Source organism: Felis catus, chromosome B3 (genome assembly GCF_018350175.1).
Source record: "Felis catus isolate Fca126 chromosome B3, F.catus_Fca126_mat1.0, whole genome shotgun sequence".
Taxonomy (NCBI): Eukaryota; Metazoa; Chordata; class Mammalia; order Carnivora; family Felidae; genus Felis; species Felis catus.
The window spans coordinates 113454802-113468979 of record NC_058373.1 but is presented as its reverse complement, the minus strand read 5'-3'; the positions used below and the strand labels follow the sequence as shown (position 1 = coordinate 113468979).

Here is a 14178-nt window from a genome sequence, read left to right as displayed (position 1 = left end):
GAAGTGCTCTCGTCTGCCAAGCTCTCTGACACAGCTGTGTGTGTGTCGCTTCAGCATTGGTGATGGTTTCCTCTTGGCTGTCTCTTATGCCCAATTGCCAGGTTCAGGCCTACCTGACATGTTGCAAACTGCGTTCTGCCTACTTGGTTGCCGTGAAGCAAGAACACTCACGGGCTGCAGCCCTTGTCCAGCAGGTGCAGCAGGCTGCCAGGAGCAGTGGGGATGCAGTAGTGCAAGACATCTGCACCCAGTGGCTTCTGACGAGCCACACCCGGAGCACCCACAGCTCGGGCTCCAGAAAGTGACCGTGTGCAGCGAGGCCTGACTACTATAGAATAGGAGAGATGGAGATGATCTCTACCTCTCCCCTCCTGTGCAGTGGGACTTCCCCGGCTCTGCCCCAGGTCGGAAAGAGCTGGATCGGACCCTACTTGCCACCTTGGGCAAGGATAGGACCTTTCACGCCACGCAAGTGCCATGTTTCTGTCAAACTGTGGGATCTACGTGTTCGTCCGGAGATGGCCAGTTCTTTCTACCTCAGCGTGAGTAAGTGTGTGTGCACACTTCTGTGCACTCATGTTTACGCCTAAGCATTTCTGAACAAACAGAACTTTCCCCCACCAAAAAGAGGCACTTTACTTTAGACTTCTGCCAGTCTGCACACCTTCCCTGCGTTTTGGTTCTTAACCCGGGTCACCCTCTTTGTACACAGTTCCCTCCGTGTGGAGATGCTCAATGGCTCCTCAGAACTAGAAGGGTTTTACAGAGAATTATAGAGCAGCACCAAAAGGATTGCCTCTTTTCTTCCTTCTCTCCCCAACATTCAGAGATGGCGAGGGGCAAGTGCTACCTGTGGAATAAAACTTCCGAGTGTGCCCTCTCACAAGCACAAGGAGTAACCATGAGTCTCTGGAAGGTAGTCTGAACAGAAGCGTCCTCAGGTGCTGGCGTCTGAAAGCTGTGGGTGCAGACGGTGAGGGGGCCAGAGCCCCACTCACCAGCAGAGGGGCACCATTGCATTCATGCTGTGGGGAAAGAAAGGGGAGCCTCTCCAAAAAGAATGCAGGGGGCTTGCTTACAAGCACAGAGCTGGCTTTTGTGACTATCCCTGCAGGAAAGAGAGAATGTGGCTCCCTCTTAGAGAGTCTGGGGAGAGAAATGGTAGCCAAGATCCTAGCCCTAAAATGGCTAGACTACCTGTTTGAGTTAACAGCCTGTTTGTGCTCCTTAAAATGGTCAGGAATCCATTTCCTCTTCTGTCCTGCTTCTCTACAGTCTCATCAGGACCACAGGGTGAATACACAGAGGCCTAGGGTCATTGAGAAGGCAGTACACTTCTCTGTCTTCACAGAGGGAATCAGGGTTTGGGCCTGCAGACAAGAGTCAGAACAAGGGGATGATGAAATGGTCCTGTCCAGTTGATGGAAAACCAGGTGAAGTACTCCTTTAATATGCACTGGCTTGTGTTCCCACACCAGATATGATTTTTTTTTAATGTTTTATTTTATTTTTCAGAGAGAGAGAGAGGGAGAGAGAGAGAGAGAGATCGCGCGTGCGTGCGCATGAGTGGGGGAGGGGCAGAGAGAGAGGAAGACAGAGAATCAGAAGCAGGCTCCAGGCTCTGAGCTGTCAGCACAGAGCCCAACCCGGGGCTCGAGCTTTCAGACCGTGAGATCATAACCTGAGCCGAAGTCGGACACTCAACCAACTGAGCCACCCAGGCACCCCCAGACATGGTTTTAAAAGGGTCTGTTGTACTCAATGACTTGGATTTGCAAGTGAGGGCCCTAAGAAAAAGCTGCAGCTCTGATCCTCCCACCAGCCAGAGCTCAGTCTGTTGATCTCACATCTGCTACTGAAACAAACAGGAACTGGAAGCCAAAGTCAGTATCTCTGGTGCTTAGACCCTGTGGATTACTTTCTGAACCAGGTTTTTTGGTAGTAAAAAAATAACCATCATGGGCATCTGTCAGATTCAAAGTTTTGGTCCTGTAGAGAAGAGAAGCTTCAAAGAAAATATTAGATCTCTTTTGGGGGAGGTTTAACAAGTCAAGTGGCTTTTCCTTCTTCGAGTCATACAATGCATCTGTCTTCCAGGAAACATCATTCCCTGGCATCCGCTTGTCCTTCTAAGTCTGCCCTCTTTGCACTGAACATAAGCACTTTATATGAATGGGTTGCAAATCTTGCAGCCCTTAATTTGGGATGTTAAAACCAGATTTTTCTGACTTTTTCCTCTAATTAGTTGAACTATAAAATAGGTAACCATTGACTAGACTGACATAAGATGACGCTAAAGGCCTTTGAGCATCACGCTGTGGTCTCCAGGGAAAAAAAAGTACATGTTGAAGGGTTGAATGTTTTACTACAAGCAAGCCACAATAAAGTGTCTGTCCTACCAGTTTCTTGCCTTCATGACTGTTTTGTGATGTCTCGCTCTTACCCTTCCCTTCCTTTTTGCTTTGTGTTGTGTGTGAAAAGAAAACGTGGGTGGGGAAGCTCAGATGGCCTTCAATTCTTGAACTTTCTCAAAATGATTCCCATCATAACTAATGACTCTTTGGTTAGAATTTATCTCAAGTTTCCAATGTGTTCAAAACTGTGAGTGTACTCTCTACCACCAGAAAACTTTCTTCCTTCAGTTGGATTTGTAGGTAGAAATAGGTTATACATTCATCAGGTATAAATGGTAAGTGAAAAGTCCCTCCCATTCCTGGCCCCTCAGCCCAGTGCCTTCCCAGAGGCCATCATTGTTACCAGTTTCTAATGTATAGTTCCAGAGCTATTTTATTGCATAAACAAACAGCAATGACTAAAGTATTCCATAGCCATATAAAGATATGCCATAATTATTTAACCATTGTCTGTTGGGTATTTTAGGTCATTGCCATATTTCACCACTACAAATTATGCTGCAGTGAATTATCTCGTCCAGAATACCCTGGGTCAGGGGTGCCTGGGTGGCTCAGTCACTTAGGCATCTGACCTCAGCTTAGGTCATGATCTCATAGCTTTTGAGTTGGAGCCCCCACGTTGGGCTCTGTACTGACAGGTCAGAGCCTGGAGCCTGTTTCTGATTCTGTGTCTCCTTGTCTCTCTGCCCCTCTCCCACTCACGCTCTGTCTCTCTCTCTCTCTCTCTCTCTCTCTCTCAAAAATAAATAAACATTTTAAAATATATAAAAAAGAAAAAGAATAGCCTAGGTCAGAGGATATGTGCATTTGGCAGATATTGCCGGCTGTCTTCCAAAGAGATCATACCAATTAAACTCTCCCACCAGCAGTATATAGGACAGAGCCTGCTTTCTCACACCCTTGTCTCAGTAGATCCCAAACTTTGTAGCTCTTTGCCAGTCTGGTAAATGAAAAATTTGGTACTCTGAAAAGTTTTTTAAAGCTATTCGTCATTTTTCAAATTGTGTGTGTCTTTTTAATGTCAACCAAATCATGAATCTTCAAAACCAAGCATAGGGTCTTTGCAGAAAGTAGAACTCAAATTTAGCTTGTTTTCTTGCCATCCTCTTAGAGCGTGTGTTTGCAGTATAATGCTTGAGCCATGGACTTTAACGTTGCTGCCGTTATCTCCTTTCTCCAGAAACTTATCTCCTCGAATTTCTCTTTAAAGAAAAACAACAACAGCAACTTCAGAAGCAAACACAACAAATAAAAACTGATGAAAGTGGACCTGAAAATTATCTGTTATGGACATGGCACAAAGATGTGTCACAACACAGATAATTAGAACACCCAATCTAAATCTAGGATATGGGACCACGGACTATGTTTAGAAACCTGAGACACTCCAGAGTTACCAGATATCTTTGGCTGGAGCTTAAACAAAGCAGGTCAAATGCTATTAGACTCTCTTCATACCCAAGCAACCAAATATCAATAGTCACATAACCCAAAGGTTATGGCCTTTTCTTGGTCATCATCCTCTCTTCTACAGTAATAATGTTGACTGACCCATTAAAACTTCCAGTTCTTTTACAACAAATTCATTCCACATGTGATTACCAAAAGGCTTCTCCGGTGGAATCCTTTCCTGTTCCATTTCTTCATGTTGTTATTTCTTTCACCACCTACCAGTCTCTGGTCTGCCATTATCAAAACCCTTTCTTCAGGCTCATTTTAAGTGCCATTTCCTCTACAAATTACTTGCTTCTCGGGCTATACTTCCTCTTCATGCCACTTAAAGGCTAAAATTCTTCAAAGTTCTATCCATTCTCTCTTGACATTTAATACTCTCCCATACCATCCCATAACTTCAGCAGTCATCTTGGTTGGCTGAGTTCTAAACCAAATTTGTCCCTCTTAACTCCTTTCCATATCACACCTCCCTTTTGATTGCTTCTTGAAGTCACCCACGTGGCTAACCTGTAACTAAAAATATCAAGTCCAAAATGGAACACATTCTATTCCACCTACAAACCTGATCTTCCTCCTTTGATGAATATTGGTATTACTGTTATTACCGTTACGCATGCTGCCGAGGTTAGCAACCTCAGGGTTTCTCTGTATTGACTATTCACCCTCCTCATTCAAACATTTAGACACTTACCTCAAAAATAAATACCTCAAATACCTCAAAAACAAGTAAATAAACATTAAAAATATATATAAATAAATGAATGATCTGATGGTGGCCTAAGGAACTTTATGATCTAAGAGGCAGACAAAGGAGGAGCAACTGGGCAAGAGATCCCAGAGGAAAACCAGGAGAATGGAGGTTATAGAAGTCAAGGAAGTAAGTGTTGACTTCCAGTTTCCACATGGCTCTTTTTACTCTTGAAAACCACCTCCAAAGAGCCAAGGAGAAACAAACTGTAAACAAACATACTTCCAAACAGAAACTCTATCTTTGATAAACTAGGAGACAACTGTTAAGAAAAATTCACAGGTCGCCTGGGTGGCTCAGTTGATTGAGTCTGATTTTAGCTCAGGTCATGATCCCAGGGTCATGAGATCAAACCCCACATCGGGCACCATGCTGAGCGTGGAGCCTGCTTAAGAGTCTCTCTCTCTCCCTCTCTCTCTCTCTCTGCTCCTCCTCTGCTCACTCGAATGCTCTCTTTGCTCTCAAATAAAATTTTTTAAAAATCACAATATGAAGATTTTTAAATGGATGGAGAGACACCTCTTCTGCTGTAGAAGGTGGAAAGGAAAAAAATATGAGTGGGATACAGATAAGTTTGCTGGTTTGGTAGCAGAAGGAGGGAGTTTATGACTAATGGCTTCCATGTTCTCTATGAAGTCAGAGGAAAAATCACCTGTTAAGAGCTCAGGTTTGCTGGTGGGTTGAGTAACTTGAGAAGTTAGAGAAGACATGAACTATGTGTGTGTTGTAAGCTCAGAGGCAGTATACTGTGACGTTTTTGAAGCTTATGTGGGCCTCTGTGAGTAAAGGAGTCACTGAGAGTTGTATTGTGGGCTAGGGGGTAGAGGGACAGGTTTCTGTTAGCATTTTTATGCGAGTATTGCTAGTAAATTGCCTAAAGAGATCTCAGAGGACCTTAAATTCCCGTGGCTCATGGTTTGGGTTTGTTGGGGTTTTTTTCCCTTTTTTTCTCATTCTAAATCAACATCCATTTTTGTACCAAATTTTGTGTCTGTAATTTTGTATTCTCTTCTTGAAGGTGGTCCCACAAGTTGTCTAAGCTTCCATGGATCCATCCTTTACTGTGGGGGAACAAGTGATCAGGTAGCACTGAAGTCAGCTGGCACTGATGACCAGCAATTGATGATCTGGTGGTCCTGCCAGGTTGAGTGATGTCCTCCAGTAGCATATAGAAATTGGAGAGTTGGATTCTTCCAGGCTTGGCTTTTGCCAGATTGGTGTGATAATGGGACAGGGGAATTGGCAAGGGGAACTGGAGAAGGAAGTTGTGGTTGGGATGTTGGAAGGTAACCTATCAGAGGAGCGGCAAGTTCATGTGTTGACAAGGTGTCCAGGTGTGGTCCTTGTCATGAGAAAGGGAGACTAAAGAGGAGTGGAAAAGATCAGAGCTGAGGAAGTCAAGAAACTGAATCTGCATGGACATACAGCACACTTTGAAACACTGGTGCTTTGGGCAACCCATAGGCACCCACGATGATTACCCTCCTACAGTATCACGACGCTATCTGAGTTAGTTACGTCCTGTCTGATCACACTCTCTCAAACACTTTATGAGGCAAACGTCTCATATGTTCAGTAAACACTCGATCTTTCTTTCATGCCAGATTGAAATTAAACCTCTATGGTAGACAGGGGCCCTGGCATATGAAAGGGGCCTCTTTTTTGAGAATTCCCAGAGCTGGACTGCCAGTGCCCATCTCAGAGCTATGTGAACAGTAGTGCCCTTAGACCCCGGCAAGAAGGGCTTCTTCTCAGTCACGCACTTTTAAAAGCCCTACATTTCACAAAAACGCACATAAAAGCAGTAAATTTATGGGGCGCCTGGGTGGCTCAGTCAGTTAAGCATAAGCACCAACTTCGGCTCAGGTCTTAATCTCGCGGTTCATGAGTTGAAGCCCCTCGTCAGGCTCTGTGCTGACAGCTCAGAGCCTGGAACCTGCTTTGGATTCTGTCTCTCCCTCTCTCTCTGCTCCTTCCCCACTTGTGCTCTGTCTCTCTCTGTCTCTCAAAAATAAATAAACATTAAAAAAATAATAATAAAATTTTTAAAAAGCAGTAAATTTATTTCTGAATGTATAGACATCTCTGTTACTTGGGCTCTGGTGCTTAGTTCAGACTTAACACAACTTGACACCCTCAAGATAAGCTCTCGTGCTGAACACTATAAAAGCCCCCAGGGAAACAAGTCATGGCTGCTTCAGAGTTCGGGAAGGATTTGAACAGAGGAAGCAACTGGGGACAATAAAGGCCAATTGGGCACATTGTTTCTCAGCATGAGTATTAGAGATGCTTGCATTAAAATGGGTATTGGGGTGCCTGGGTGGCTCAGTTGGTTAAGCATCCAACTTCGGCTTTGGCTTAGGTCATGATCTCACAGTTTGTGAGTTCAAGCCCGGGTCTGGGTCTGCGCTGACAGCATGGAGTTTGCTTTGAGCTCTGTGTCTCCATCTCTGTCTGCCCCTCCCCCACTCTCTATCTTTCTGTCTCTCTTCCTCTGTCTCTCTTTCCAAAATGAATAAACATTTAAAAAATGGGTATCATTTTCAGTAGTGCTGAGTGTATTTTTTCTTATCTCTTCATATTCCAGTGTGTGTATGTTTGCAACACTTGTATCTGGAAGCTAAATAAACAATTCATTTTACCTTTAAATTGATAGATGTGTGGGTGTAGAGGAAACAAGAATGAAGTATAATATCCATTGTTTACACTGGCAACAAAATGGACATTGAATAGTGTTTTGTTTTCTTTTGTTTTAGTTTGTTTTGAGAGAAAGAGAGGGAATGAGCAGGAAAGAGGTGGAGTGAGAGGGGGACAGAGGATCTAAAGTGGGCCCCGTGCTGACAGCAGAGAGCCCAATGCAGGGCTCCAACTTATGAATTGTGAGATCATAATCTGAGCCAAAGTTGGACACTTACTCCACTGAACCAGGTGCCCCAGAATCTTGAATAGTTTTATTTTTATAAAAATTCATAGAATTAAATTTTCTTTAAAAAAAAATTTTTTTTAACGTTTATTTATTTTTGAGAAAGAGACAGAGTGAGAATGGGGAAGGGACAGAGAGGGAGACAAAGAATCCGAAGCATAGAATTAAATTTTCAAAAGCTTAAAGATTTAGCTTTACTTAAATAAACTTTATTTAAAATGTTGATATTCATAGCTATACTGTATTTTGCCCTTTAATTTTGGTACATAATTTAAATATTCTAGAAGAAAATAACGTAAGACATTTAAAGTAATTTTTATTTTTGCATTTCTTTAATTTACATTTTTATGAAAGCATATTTAAATTGCATTGATTTTAAATACAATTACATTTTGTATTTTTTAAATTCTTTAGGTAACTAATAATAACTTCCACTAGAACATAAAATATTGGATGATTACAACAACATAATTAGTGATTTTATTGAGATGAAAGCCACGTGGAGCAGAGCCACCCCTCACTTTCACCCCATTGGACTGTGAAATGAATAAGAAATAAGTTTTTATTGTATTAATCCAGTAAAGATTAGCATTGTTTGTTACAGCAGTTAATCTACTCCTCCTATCAGAACAAGTTGTACGTCATGTTCTTTGATCATCTCAGCTGATTGTTTTGGTTAAGAGATATCATATATCCATATGTAGAAAAAATAGATTATACACAAACTAAAACTTGGATAAACACCTGTGAAAGTATTATAGCCACAACTACTGAGACTCTGTACTAGGATGTTAGATTAATTAACCTTGTTGAGACTGAAGTTAGTGAAAAATGACAGATCTGTGGAGTGGAGAAAAATATACTGAAAGCAGAGTCAAAATGTCACTTTACCGGTAAGGAAATTGGAGGCGATGAAAGTAGGTCAGGAAGACATCTGCCTTAGGTCAGGAGTAATGATGGGGGGAATGTATGTAAAAAATGACAGAATTTGGGGCACCTTGATGAGCTCAACCATTTAAGCATCCAACCCTTGATCTCAGCTCAGGTTTCGATCTCAGGGTTGTGAGCTCAAGCCCCACACTGGGCTCCACACTGGGCACAAAGCCTTCTAAAAAAAAAAAAAAAAGGAAAAACTGGCAGAACATTAGCATTTTTATATGGCCCAACACAATAATGTTGTATCAGGACATCGATTTCAACAATAAAGACCATTTGTTGTGTCCTATAACAATAAGTCACAAGGGAGGATAGTTCCAGACTTGGTTAATTCCGTGACTCACTAATTTATCATCAGCACCCCAGGTCCTTTCCACCTTTCCCTCTACCATTCTCAGCATGTGAGCTTAGTCTTTGGACCACCTCAGCTCCACTCGTGACTCAAGATAATTGCAGTGGGTTCAGATATCATATTCAGCCATGACAACATCCAATAGAAGACAAAAAATTTCTTCCTGTGTCTCACTTTTTGGTCAATGTGGAAGCCTCTACCAGAAGTTACCAATAAGTATCCTTCCATATCCCATGGGCCATGATTGAGTCACATGCCTTTTCCATAACTAATTACTTCCAAAGGAATTGTGATCACCATGATTGCCTTGGACCAGCAGTCCAAGGACCTTTGCCCAAGAATACAACAATTAAATATGAATCTCTGAGGTAAGACCTAGGCATTGGCATTTTATGTTTTAAAATACACCTAGGGTTGGGCGCCTAGCCTGGGTGACTCAGTAGGTTGAGTGTCCAACTTTGGCTCAGGTCATGATCTCACCATCTGTGGGTTCGAGCCCCGCCTCGGGCTCTGTGCTGACAGCTCAGAGCCTGGAGCCTGCTTCAGATTCTGTCTCCCTCTTTCTCTGCCCCTCCCCCACTTGCTCTCTGTCTCTCTGTCTCTCTGTCTTTCAAAAATAAACATTAAAAAAATAATTTAAAAAATATTTTAAATACACCTAGGGTTGAGAACACCACAATGAGTTAATCAGTCAACACCAGTCACAGACACAGTGGCAGCCCACAGTGTCTACTGAAAGTATTAATTTTTACTCATTAGTGTATAGTTGACGTGTAATATTATTTTCAAGTGTGCAACAGTGATTCAACATTTATATACATTAAGAAGTGGTCACGGTGATAAGGATAGCTACCATCTGCCACCATACAAAGTTGTTACATATTATTGACTATATTCCCTATGCTGTACGTTAAATCCTCATTGTTTATTTGTTTTATAACTGGAAGTTTTTGCTTTTTTATCTCTTTCACCTATTTCACTCATCTTCCCCCCCACCTGCCCACCTCCTTCTGGTAACCACTAGATAGTTCTCTGTACCTGAGTCTGTTTCTTTTTTTTCTTTTTTTTTTAATTTTTTTATGTCTATTTTTGAGAGAGAAAGAGATAGCACAAGCAAGGGAGGGACAGAGAGAGGGGGAGGGACAGAAAGAGAGGGAGACAGAATCCGAAGCAGGGTCCAGGCTCTGAGCTGTCAGCACAGAGCCTGACACGGGGCTCGAACCCACAAACTGTGAGATCATGACCTGAGCTGAAATTGGACATTTAACCGATTGAGCCACCCAGGCGCCCCATCTGAGTCTGTTTCTGTTTTGTTAGTTTATTTATTTTGTTTTTTAGTTTGCACATACAAGCAAAATCATACGGTATTTATCTTTCTCTGACTTATTTTACTTAGCATAATATCCTCCAGGTCTGTCAGTGTTGTCACAGATGGCAACATTTCATTCTTTTTATAGCTGAGTAATAGTCCACTATGTATGTATACACCACCTCTTTATTCATTCATCTATCTGTGGACACTTGGGTTGCTTCCGTGTCTTGGCTATTGTAAATAATCTTGCAATGAACATAGGGGTGCATATACCATTTTGAATGAGTGTTTCTGTTTTCACATAAATACTCAGAAGTAGAATTGCTGGATTATATAGCAGTTCGTTTTGTTTTGTTTTTTGGTAGTTCTATTTTTAAGTTTTTCAGGAACTCCATACTCTGCTGTACTAATTTGCATTCCCACCAGCAGGAAATCATTAATTTCTAATTTCCAAGTAAAATATTCTGTTTTGTTTTGTTTTGTTTTTAATGAAATGTATGTTCTATCAATCCTTCCCAGGGGCAACCTCTTTTGTATTCATTAGATATGATTTTAGACCTTTTTCTGTGCTTTTACAAACTTACATATGCACCCACAGAAAATATATGGTATCTTGTTATATGTGTGTAATCTTTAAATATAAATCTTATCACCTGCACACATTCATCATTCTCCTATTCACCAATGTAGCCAATAACTCATATCTGTATGTATATATGTGTGTGTATAATTTTTAATATAATTATTTTTGGAGTAGTTATCCCAAAAGCAAGTATACTAATACTCCATTGTATGATTATATCAAAGATTAATTTTCCCCAATTGGACACTTAGATTGTTTCCAACTTTTTGCTAGTACAAAAAAAATGCCTCTTTGCATATATACACTAATGTTACTATAGATACTAAGAAGCAGAATTTTCTGAGTAGAAGTGGCTTCACCATTTCTTCCACTCATATCAGCAGTATATAAAAATACCTATTTCCTAGACTTTTATCAACATTTGCTAAGCTCTGTGCTTTTTGACAATCTATTGAAAAATGATACTGTTATTGTTTTAATTTGTAGTTCCCTGATAACTACTAAGATACATTGGCCATTTTTATTTCTTTTTTTTTTAATGTCTTTTTTTAACATTTATTCATTTTTGAGAGACAGAGACAGACAGAGCACGAGCAGGGCAGGGCAGAGAGAGAGAGAGATGAGACACAGAATCTGAAGCAGACTCCAGGCTCTGAGCTGTCAGCACAGACTGTGAGATCTCACAGACTGTGAAAACCCACAAACTGTGAGATCATGACCTGAGCCAAAGGCAGATGCTTAACCAACTGAGCCACCCCAGCGCCCCTGGCCATTTTTATTTCTTCTGTGAATTTCCTGCTTCTATCTTTTTTTTTTTAATTTTTTTTTTACATTTATTTATTTTTGAGAGACAGAGAGAGACAGAGCACAAGTGGGGGAGGGGCAGAGAGAGAAGGAGACACAGAAAATCCGAAGCAGGCTCCAGGCTCTGAACTGTCAGCATAGAGCCTGACACCAGGCTCGAACTCACAAACTGTGAGATCATGACCTGAGCCAAAGTTGGACGCTTAACCAATTGAGCCACCCAGGGTGCCCCTTGCTTATATCTTTTTTTAAATGCATTTCTTTTATTTTTTTTTTAAGTAATCTCTATGCCAAATGTGGGCTTGAACTCATGACGTCAACATCAAGAGTCATATGCTCTACTGACTGAACCAGCCAGGTGCCCCCCTCCTGTTTATATCTTTTGAAAGTACTCAGTCAGGTATTCTATCTTGTTCTTATTGAGAAGTAAAAGTTCTTTATATAATATGGCTACCATTTTTGTATCTGATATACATCTGTCACTGCAGCAGATGCTGTGGCATGCCAACCAGATTCCCCACTTCAGAAATGAAACACCTATTCCCCAGATGCTGAGAGTGTTGGCAGCTAACAGCTCTCAGCTGAGTCTCTCTCTCTCTAGAACTTACCCTCATCAGAAAGAGCCACCTTGCCCAGGTTATGTCCCCTCCCTGGAAGCTGTCCACATCCAGTAACTGGGCAGTGTGGGTCTATAAAGGCCACCCTTCTTTCCTCAATCCAAGATAACTCAGTTCCAGAGCCCCCTGTGGGTTTAGGATCGTCTAAGCCTTTGTTGTGACTGCACCACTGTTCCACTCCACCCTCTGCCCAACCCTGTTTCCATTACACCCCATGGTTATTGTTCCCAAGAATACTCCCAGCAAGCTCCCTGTGTGCTAATGTCCATCTCAAAGCCTATTTCCCAGTATACCTGGCCTGCATTACACATGTTTACCAATATCACTTGAGTTTTAACGTTATTTCTGGTGTGTTATTTTTTTATTATTTATTTATTTTAAATGTTTATTTTTGAGAGAGAGCATAAACCAGGGAGAGGCAGAGAGAGAGGGACACAGAGGATCGGAAGCGGCCCTCTGTGCTGACAGCAGAGAGCCCAATGTGGGGCTCAAACTCATAAACCATGAGATCATGACCTGAGCTGAAGTCGATGCCTAACAGACTGAGCCACCCAGGCGCCCCATCTGGTGTGTGTTTTAGATGTATCCCTCGTTTCCCATATGCATTTTGCTTTTCATGTCTTAAAAAGGCCTTCCCTATTCTAAGGGCTTAAAGATATTCTCCTACATTTTCTTCTAATATTTTTGCTTTTTTTTTTTTTTTGAGTGGCATGAAATAGAGAATCTAACCTTATGTTTTCATTTAGATAGTTATTTGTCTAACATTATTGAACAGTCCATGTTTTTCTCATTAGTGTGAAATGCCACCTCTACATTTGTCACATCCTTACATGACTCTTCCCCCTTACCATAGCTAAATACTATGTGTGAGCATCTGACCCCTGCCAAACCTGGGGTTCTTTTAATACGAAATATAGAAAATTGCTGCAGTGTCTCTTTAATGATGGACTCCACGAGGTGTGAGGCTTGACAGTTTTCAACAGTCAAGCTTCTTGCCACTTAACTCTGAAGTGAAGTCCACATCCAAAGAAAAGCAAATATTGTAGAGAAGGAGGCATGGTGATGCTTGATGCTTGAGTTCTGGTTATTTCTGAGATTCATCCCTGCCCTTTCCCACTATTCATATCCAACCCTTCCTTGAATTTATGAGCAAACTATTCTGCTTTTTGGCTTAAGCTTGCTCAAAATGGACGTCTAGCTTGTAACCAAAACAGGCCAAATACACACGGTGTGTCTGCCAAGGCTCAGAGGCATAGCAACACAGAGTACAGAGCTGAGTTGGACAAGGGCTAGGTGTCAGCCAAAATCTGTGACAGCTAGTCATCACTTAGGTCATCTGTGCCCTAGAACTGTTTGCTTCTTGACTTTTATGTTTCTTCGGTTTCCTTTTCCTCTAGTTTCCCAGACAAGTTTCGTCTTTACGAAATTTAGGCCAGTCTCAGTTGAGTCAAAGGGAAAAATTTTCCACACCTGGGCTAGGCTAGGTAAGGGTTTCCAAGCATAACAGAAGCCAGGATCATGAAGGCAGTGGGCCTGGAGCAGCTAGAGAAGCACCTCAGGGCAGAGAAGTCCAGGATGACTGTAATCCCTGAGTCCTCCTCCACAGGATCTTGTCGCCCGTATCCTGAGGGGCACTCTGCCAGGCAGGAAGGCATATCCATAGCATGAGTAAAGTGGAAGGAAAATGGCCTCTGTGGTCATGGGAGAAACTGAGAAGTGGAGGTTGAATGATGATAACCCATCCACTCCCAGTGTTGTTTGTGCTGGGCCAGGGCCTTTCCCTTGCTTGGTTGGTAACTTGGGACAAGTCTTTCTAAAAAGATGACAGGAGGCCAGGGCTGGCACTTGTTCCTTGTCCAGGTTGAACAGACTAGACAAAGCTGGTGTTGAGCAGGAACCTATACGGAGGCACGATGAAGTCTGAGCACATGGCAGTTACAGAGAAGTAGGGCTGAGAGAGGTTGTGTCTCACAGGAGCGCCTGAAGGCCACGAGAAATGGTTGAGTCTGGATCCAAACAAGGGGAACAACTATT

General features: G+C 42.1%; 1 protein-coding gene across 6 annotated transcripts in view; it reads left to right on the top strand.

Annotated features, from left to right (window-relative positions):
- The window catches only part of ZFYVE26 (zinc finger FYVE-type containing 26), an 89538-nt gene that overhangs the window by 67319 nt on the left and 8041 nt on the right, over positions 1-14178 (top strand). For 3 of the 6 annotated variants that reach the window (XM_019833183.3, XM_045060109.1, XM_045060110.1), the window contains one exon: positions 102-886. In XM_019833183.3, coding sequence (XP_019688742.3) covers positions 102-305 — 204 coding nt within the window. In that variant the 3' untranslated portion in view covers positions 306-886. Of the gene's footprint in view, positions 1-101; positions 887-14178 lie in introns of those variants that run through there. The other 3 variants (XR_006599718.1, XR_006599719.1, XR_006599717.1) reach the window with 2 other exon arrangements.